We start from the raw sequence: 8,863 nt of genomic DNA, 5'->3' as shown, positions 1-8,863 counted from the left end.
CCAGCCTTTTGACCTTGGACTCTGGAGCCTCTAGAAAATGAAAAATCAATGTCTTTCCATTCTAAGTTACTCGGCTTCAGGGTGTTCTGTTACAGCAGCATTACATAGACTAAGATACTCACCTTTGACAGGAGAAAGGAGGTGTGAACTCTTCAGCATTATGCCATCTTGTCATCATTAATTGGCACATTTAAATCAATGACTATTCCATCTTAATGATGGAGTGTTGGCTAAGTGATCAGATGTGCAGTGTCGGTGTGATTTTGAACTGTGAACCTCAGTTGACCCCAGGTTTATCTGACTATGTGCACAAGGTATTGTTTTTGCCCCAAGGGTGTAAATCGGGAGATGAGCTACCGCAGGTAGAGAAGCCCCACCCAGGCAGCAACATGGTGAGGGTCAGAGAGACTGGAGGGGGGGCAGAGGAAAGGTAGGAGACTCTTTATTCATACGGAGGGAGGAGGGAGGCCACATCATGAGGCTGCCGTCAGAAGTGCACCATCACTACAGTAGCAGTGACCAGCCACACTCACGGCCTCAACAGTGTGCTTCTGTTTTCACTGAATGGCAAGTACAGACACCACCCCTAAGAACTTACAGGTAAACTTCATCTGCTTCCAACTCTGCCTGGTTCCTTCTGCCCTCTCTCAACATTTCTCCAACATCTCCTGGCCTTCTTCCTTCAAACCATTCCCTAAAGTGTTTTACCATATAAACTGCAGATAAAAGTCCTCACAGTGTCACTAACTGGTGCCTCGTATATATGAGTAAGAGATCTGGTAACTTCCTGGCAAGCCTGCAGAAAACAGGGAGACACCAGGAGCACTTCCCCGGCTGTAACCCAAATCATTTTCACAACAGCAGCATGGTGGGTAGCTCAGCGGGTCCTGGCTCTCCTCGGCTCCAGCCAGTCTCCACTCACTTGGACTTCTGGGGCTCGGATGCGCCCTTGCGTGCCTCCTCCTCCGGGATGAACACGCTGACCGTGAAGTCACTGGTCTCTGAGCCGTACTTGTTCTTCACCACCAGCCCGTACTTGCCAGAATCTGCGGTGCTCACCCCTGAGATGGTGAAGAAGGCCGTCTTCCCGGCCTCAAACTTGAGGCTGCAGTGGTCGTCAGAAGCCAGGGGCTTCTCGTTTTTCAGCCAGGACACCTCAGGGGTTGGGTCGCCCCACACGTTACAAGTGAGATTAAGTGCCTGCAAGACAGGTTTATGGGAAGGAATGTGATAAAGCTGACCCAACTTCAGATAAAGGGTAGTTACAAGGCTCCCAGGCCGGGGTTTAAAGTAGTTGTGTGCTGGCACCTGTGGTCACACTGAGGTAACGTGTGGGTAGCATCCTTAAGGGCCGGCAGGGCTTTGGGGAGTCTGGAGTGCTCATTGTTAGCACACATTGTTAGCCTTCCTCCCCATCTCCATCTCCACTCTCCTTCATAAACACCCAGATGCCTTTTGCCTGCTGTGGCCTCTGGGCTGTATCAGTAGAGAAATCTCACTCCATACTCACCAGCCGCTCACTTCTGCGTTTCATTTGCGTCATGGAGCCCAGCGGGGGAAGGCCACGGCTGCTCTGCATAATTAACTCATTTTCCCATTCCATCTTGCTACTTTTCTTTAGCTCCCTGAACCCCACGCTGATCTGCGTTGTTCCAAAGGTGCTCGCTTGGCCTCAATGCATCCCAAATAAAACGTTCCCAGCTGTGCTGAGACGCTCTTCTAAAACGCTGACATTTAGGCTGCAGCTTTACTTTGCCTCACTGAGAAAACGGCAAGATTCCCAGGCGACTCTCAGAAGCACTACAGAGGCTTGTGTGTAAGACTGTTGTAGTCAATGTGTAACGGTTCGTACGCACAACAGTCCATGTTTCCATCATCACATGTCCCCTTTGTGCTGTCCTTCAAAAGCTGCATGACCCACCCCAACTTTTCAACCCTGTTCTTTTTTAAATTACCTTTTATTTTTTGAGATTATAATACAATTTCTGAGAATATAATTTCATCGTTTCCCCCTTCTTTTTCCTCCTTCTAGAACCTCCCATATACCCTTTCTTGTTCTCTTTCAAATTCATGGCCTCTTGTTTCATTGATACATGTTGTTACATTCATATACGTATATGTGTATCTGTAGGTGTGGATATATTCCTAAATATAACCTGCTCAGTCTGTACAGTGTCACTTGCATGTGTGTTTTCAGGGCTGACCATTTGGTATTGGATCACCAATTGGTTTTCTCTTCCCTAGGGAAGACTTTTTCTCCGACTCTCAGCATTCCTTAGCTGCCTGTGGATCTTTGTGTAGGGTTGAGGTTTCTTGGTCTTTTTCCTATCCACTTTAGCGTGTCCATTGATGTCGTCCTTGTTCAGCTCGTGTTTAGGAAGTCATTTGGTGAGACTTTATGGGTGTAGCTTCTGATGCTAGTAGGAGACACGGTCTCATAGTGACTCCCTGACGCTCTGGCTCTTACCATCATCCTGCTCCCACCCTTTCTGCAGTGACTCCCTGACCCTCTGGCTCTTACCATCATCCTGCTCCCCACCCCTTCTGCAGTGACTCCCAAGCCTAAGGAGTGGGAGTTGCATTAGAGATGTATCCATTGAGACTGTGCTTCATATCTTTGCATTTCGATTGTCAACTCTGTTCTCAGTCTTCAGCAACTGCTACTCATTTTTCCACTTGTAAAACAGCATTTCAAAATGTTACATGAACACAATCTACAGTATGCGAACTTTCCACACTGCTTCTTTGTGTCAGCATGATTCCTTGCTGCCCTTCATGGCTGACTAGTGATGTGCATGTTCCTAACGGTCATACGTACCATTTCCAGTTTGGGGCTATTATGAAGAGAGAATACAGGCTCTTATGTTAATGTTTCCATTTCTCTGGGCTAAATGCCCAGATGCAGTTGCTGGGATGTATGATAAATAGATGATTCACTTTTCTCCCTAGAAATTGCCAAGCTCTTTTGCTAAGTTGATATCATTTTAGCTTACATCCTACCAACAATGTATAAGTAATTCAGTTTCCCCACATCTTTGCCTGCATTTCCATTGTTTGCATTTGTGATGCATGCCACTTACCACTGTAGTTCAGGTAGGTATGTTATATTTCACTGTGTCTTTTGTTCCCTTCTCCATAGCTAGCGACGCTAAATTACATGATCTTGACTAGGGACAGAGTTGGCATTGCTGGGGAAGGAGTGTAGATCTTATGTTATCATTCATGGCCTCTTTTACGGGAGCAAAGTTAGGTAAATCACAAAGCCCGCTCACACCTCATCATTAGTTAGCAAGTTTTTGAGACAGGCTGTGTAGCTCAGGCTTGACCTGTGATCTTCTTGCCTATACCTCCCAAGTGCTGGGCTTTATAAGCAGGTGCCACCATGCCAGTTTTAATTAAAATTGTTACTGAATTACTCTATGGATACATTTCAGAAAGAAAAATACAAGCCAGAGAGGTGGCTCAGTGGGTAAAGACACTGCTGCCAAACCGAGTGGCCCAAGCTCAGCCCCCAGTGCCACACTGGAGAAGGGGAAAACTGATACTAGCAAGTTGTACCCGACTTCCACATACATGTTATGGCATGTCCTACAATAAATATATGTACATATAATGACTCTTAAACGAGTCAAACCATTGTCATTAAATGTATCTGAACAGACAAAGCAAATAATTTTGGAAATTAGTGATTACTTGGGGTAAAATGTAACTAAATCAAACAGAAGTCCCAAATACTGTGAGCACTGTGGAAAACTAGCACCCATCCCTCAGGTCTGAGTTGTGGATTCAAGAGCTTTCTCATACTTCCTTAATTCTGATGGCTGCCCAGTGACTTCAACATTGTTAAGTGAGGAAAGCAGAAAAGACAGTTTAAGAACAGAAGCTGCTCTCAAAGGCTGAGTTTAAAGTTGACTGTGATATGTTCCACCTACAGAGAAATGTACTGCATGGAATCTACTCCCCACCCCACCATCGCAGACAGTAATGCCCTTTCAGTGGGAAAAGTCTTCACTTCACTACAGGTCTCTCCGGACTTGTAAGAGTTTTATTAAATTTATTTTTATTGATATGGAGCCTGGCAATGTAGCCAAAGGTGACCTTGAACTCTAAATCCTGCTGCTGAGTTCTTTGATTACAGGCAAGTGCCACCACTCTGCCTGGTTTACAGGTTAGAAATCATGTTCATTTCATCTCAGATTATATGAAACCAGGAAACACCAGTTTAATGCCAAGTGGAGAGAAGTTGGTTTTCATTGGAGATGGAGCTAATAGAAACTTATGAGGCAGAGTGTTCCCTGTAGCCATGAGACTCTTAATAACATAGGCCACCTTCCAGTGTGTGCTAGAATAATTTCTTCTTTTGTTACAGGGTGATGAGCAAATGTTTTCAGGTTCATTTTCATACAACCTAATGGCTTCTGTTGGTTTTTCAAATGTGCCTCTGGAGAAATGGCCTAAATAGAGTGTCACAAGACGAGCTTTCATCCTGATGCTGGGCTGACAAGACATTATGACTGGAACGCTGAACTTTTCACCCTGTATCTGGCTACTCTGGTGAAGTGCAGATGCCAGGGAAAAGACAGAGGGAGGAGGATGCAAAGGAAAAGACCACAGTGTAGCTGTAAGGACCTGTCCCCGTGTGGAGGCAGGGACAACGGTACCCTGTACTCACCTTGCCCTCCTGGATGGTGACAACATCAGGGAGGCCACCCAACACCCGGGCCCGATCTGCAAGCATAGGAATTCCTGGTTAAACACTGCAACGAGGAGGGTCAAAGATTGTGCCCTCAAAACCATCTGGTGACACAAACCTCTCAAGTCAGTTCTTCCTGTCCGGATGGTTATTCCAATACTGCTTTCAACATGCAGAGTAAGAAATGACTCACTGACCCTGGCTTTAATTCTTTTTTACTTACTGCACATGCACAGGGGCCTGTACCTAAAGCACCAGCTTGGGACTACTGTATCTCTTAGACACCCACTGCCTAATTCTCATGGCTCTATCCAGCCCCAGCCCTCATGTAGCTCAGCAGGTCAAAGGTCAAGGAAACAGAACAAATGGTAATGTAGAGGCTTGGGGTTGGGTGTGGCCTCTTTTGGGTTTTTCTGTGATGAGCACCAGTTGTACAGGGCTGTACTCTGGGGGCGCCAGAGACTTGTGCAGTTGTGGGCTTCCTTTGAAGCTTTCCTTAGATAGCTTCCTTGTCTTGGTTCTTGGTCGTGCTGTGCAGGTCTGTCTGTGGCTGAGTATTTAGATGAAGGTGGTAGGTATGAGAGAGGTGCTGAAGTCTAGGGCTGGTGCTGTTGGCAAGGACGCATGCTCTGAGCATGTGATGAAGGAGCCCTTCTGTAACACCCTGATGCCTCCTGACTGCCATGGGCACTGTGGTTACCAGCCTCACATTCTATGGCCCATTTCATTTGACTTGTGACTCTCCAATCTTGTTTCTACAAATTTACCCAATGTTAAAATGACAGTGTTTCAGACTCTTGTTTTCTTCACTGGCTTTAATTTTCTTCTAATACATTGTGCCTACAAGTGACTAATAGCTATCATTTGGTTGTAACCAAGAGATTTCTTAGGAAAAGAGTCAGATGTCATAATTGAGACCTTCCTGCAGACAAAAAGACTACAGTGGAAACATATGTGTAGAGCATCTACAATTTATGAAAGAAAGAAAGGAAGAGAGAAAGAAAGAAAGAAAGAGAGAGAGAAAGAAAGAAAGAGAGAAAGGAAGGAAGGAAGGAAGGAAGGAAGGAAGGAAGGAAGGAAAGAAGGAAGGAAGGAAGAAAGAGAAAAACATCCATTTCCTGTTTTGAGATAGGGTCTCACTATGTAGTCCTGGCTGTCTGGGAACTCCCTATGTAGCCCAGGCTGGCCTTGAACTCACTGAGACCCACCTGCCTCTGCCTCCCAAGTGCTGTGATTAAAGGCTTGTGCCACCAAGCCCAACAAGAAAAAAATAAAACCATTATCATCTGTAGATATGCTGGAAAAATGGAGTTTCGACTTTGAGTCTGCCTCTGTGCTAAATGTGAAAGGCAGTTACTTACTTTTCTCAGCAATGGCAGCTTGTCTGTGGTTAAGAGACAGACAGACAGACAGACAAAAAAAAAAAGAGTTTCATTAGTGTCACTTCAAGTAGTCTCTCTCTGTTTTTCTGTCTCCCTGTCTCTCTGTCCTTCTCTGTCTCTCTGTCTCTCTGTCTCTCTCTCTCACACACACACACACACACACACACACACACAGAGAGAGAGAGAGAGAGAGAGAGAGAGAGAGAGAGAGAGAGAGAGAGGCATGCCTCAGTGTAGGCTTAGTTTAGAAGGCTGCTCTCTCAATTATAAATCTGCTCTGAGTAACACAGAGACCTGCAACAAGCTTGGACTGCATTTAACACAGGAGTGGGGGAGGAAAGTCAGTCCGCAGTCCACTTCAGAGCTATTTGGCAGCTCAGCTAAGTGTCAAGTGGGGCTTTTCCTATGCTTGCTGAAACAAAACACTCTTTCTGATACTCAGGCAAATGGTACACAGGGTTCCAGGAACGTAACCGAGTAGAAGCGGTAGTTGCCAGGAAGGGGAACTTACTTTAACCTCTGGAATTCAGCAAAGGCTTCATCAAATGCTTTAAAAGAAAAAAAAAAAAAAGAAAGTTAAAAATTTCTCAGTCAGAATTGATGATACACAGGGCTGATTAAAGTCCCAAGGTTAGGTCACTGCTGACCTTTCCAGGAGACGGCCTATGGTTTCACCTTACAGTGAAATGCTCTCAACAAGACAAGTACCCTCTAGGTAGAAAATATGAGGTAATAGATTCTAGAAGCTTTCATCTCAGCAAGGGCCCTTCAACCATAAGCAAAAAAGTTAGCTATCAGTCCCACCCAAGAAAAAAATGGGGATAAGTCTTTCAAATAAAGGTGTGTTGTCTACACATCCTGAGAGGAAAAGAAAAGGAGAGAAAAGAAAAGGGAAGCAAAAGCTTTTTCTTATTAAGTTATCCCTGGTGGGTTCCTGGGCTAGACAGTTCAACCGTCCTCATGATAGGTTTTTTTGGCCCATTTAGGCAGGAGAACACACTGAGTAATGGTCATCACATTGATGCTAAGGCTAGCCTGAAGTCCAGGCTGCTGTCCATTATAGAACAGAGCCCTGAGACTGTACTTCTTTTTTTCTTTTTGATTTTTAAATACATTTCTTGTTGGCGTACAAAATAATGGGTTTCATTATGACATTTCATGATATGAATCGCTGCTCTTTGCTCATATTCTCCCATGCCTTCTGTCCCTCCTTTCTCTGCTCCCTGACACAGAGGGGGGACGAGTGAGATAAGAAGATAAAAATTACACTGTTCTAAAATAACCTTATCCCTGTGACCTGTGACCGAGACCATGAAAAAAGGCAGCTCTGTTTTAAAATCCTTCTATTTCATCTTTCATTTCCTTTGAGGCTAAACAAAACAAAACAAAACAAAAAAACCACACACACACAGACACACACATGCATATACATATGTGCATGTGCGAGCAAACACACACAGACACACACAGATATTATTTATCTGCATGTGTGGGTCGAGAGTATGTGTTGGCTTGTGTGGAGGGGTTGGAACACAACTTTCAGGAGTCAGTTCTCACCAGCTGTGCTCAGTAAGATCGGTCTCTTGTTTCTGCTGCTGCTCAGCTGGGCTGGCTGGCCTTTGAGTTTCCTGACTCATACCCACATCTCAAGGCAGACATACTGAGATTATAGATGTGTACTATGACATCCAGCTTCTCCTGTGGGTTCTGGGAACTGAACTCAGGCCATTGGACTTTCACAGGGAGTGCTTACACCCATGGTGCCATCTCCCCAGGCAAGACCCATATTTTAAGTCTAAAGAATATTTAGACAATACTAGTCTACACACCCCCATATATGCACATTTCATATATGGAAGAATAGGCATAAAGTCAGCTTCAAGTTGCTGGGTTTTATTTTTTCTCATCTGAAAAATGATTGAGATTCAGGTTGAACTGGGATGGTAGCACAGAAATCTTCCTGGTCCCTACACTGAACTCAGAAAAAGGGGTGTGGTCAAGCTAACCTGTGATTGATGGCTATGGCAACCCTGGTGAGAGAATCCACACCCATTGTCTTAAAGGGGGTTAGAAGTGGGGCAGCTGCATAAGCTTTGTTGTTAAAACTAATTTTTGAGATGTTTTCAACCTCTCCACCCCCTCACTGCTTTCTCCTCTTTCTACTGTGTTTCCCACAGTCAGATGAACGGTGGGGGAAACCCACAGTATCACTGGGATAAGGTGGCTCAGAAGATCCTTGCCTCTTTGCTGCAGTTTCTCCCATGACTACAAATCCTTCAGTGAGTCAGGCAAAATAGGTAGGGGGGGCATGAGAGTAGGGTATTCAGACAACACCATGTGTGCATGCCTGTACACACACACACACACACACACACACACACACACACACACACACACGCCTCAATGCATGCTTGGAAAGTGGTTCTTTACATACATTGTGAATCTATTCTAAGGTTGAAAACCATAAAGAGTTATGATACACCAAGACTGCATCTTAATGCACCAAGGAGTGGAGGAAATCCAGTCTAGCCTCCCTTGGTGACTTTTATCTAGATTTTATTCTTTAGGAAAGCATGGGGGGGGGGGGGGGTAGGAGAATATAGCCAGGGGATGGGGAGAAATGGCCTGGTGATTTTAGCTGATGACTCAACTTTTTAAGTTTTAGTCAGTAATTGTGCACCACCCTTGATCTTTGATGGTTGCAAGTCATTTGTTTGCTTCTCTTGATACTTTCTTTTCTTCCTCTTGATCTACAGAAACACCAATTCAACAGATGACTAAGACATCT

At 44.9% G+C, this 8,863-nt stretch overlaps 1 protein-coding gene across 1 annotated transcript in view; it reads right to left on the bottom strand.

Annotated features, from left to right (window-relative positions):
- Nucleotides 1-425: 425 nt before the first annotated feature.
- The window catches only part of Myom1 (myomesin 1), a 118,709-nt gene continuing 110,271 nt past the window's right edge, over nt 426-8,863 (bottom strand). The window contains exons 34-37 of the mRNA XM_036173634.1: nt 6,587-6,623; nt 6,055-6,077; nt 4,673-4,728; nt 426-1,200 (exon numbers count right to left, since the gene is read on the bottom strand). Of these exons, the coding sequence (XP_036029527.1) occupies nt 919-1,200; nt 4,673-4,728; nt 6,055-6,077; nt 6,587-6,623 (398 nt within the window). The 3' untranslated portion in view covers nt 426-918. The remainder of the gene's footprint in view (nt 1,201-4,672; nt 4,729-6,054; nt 6,078-6,586; nt 6,624-8,863) is intronic.

The sequence above is a fragment of the Onychomys torridus genome, chromosome 23 (assembly GCF_903995425.1).
Source record: "Onychomys torridus chromosome 23, mOncTor1.1, whole genome shotgun sequence".
NCBI classification, from domain to species: domain Eukaryota; kingdom Metazoa; phylum Chordata; class Mammalia; order Rodentia; family Cricetidae; genus Onychomys; species Onychomys torridus.
Note: the sequence above shows the minus strand (reverse complement) of the source record. Positions and strands in the feature narration are given on the sequence as shown.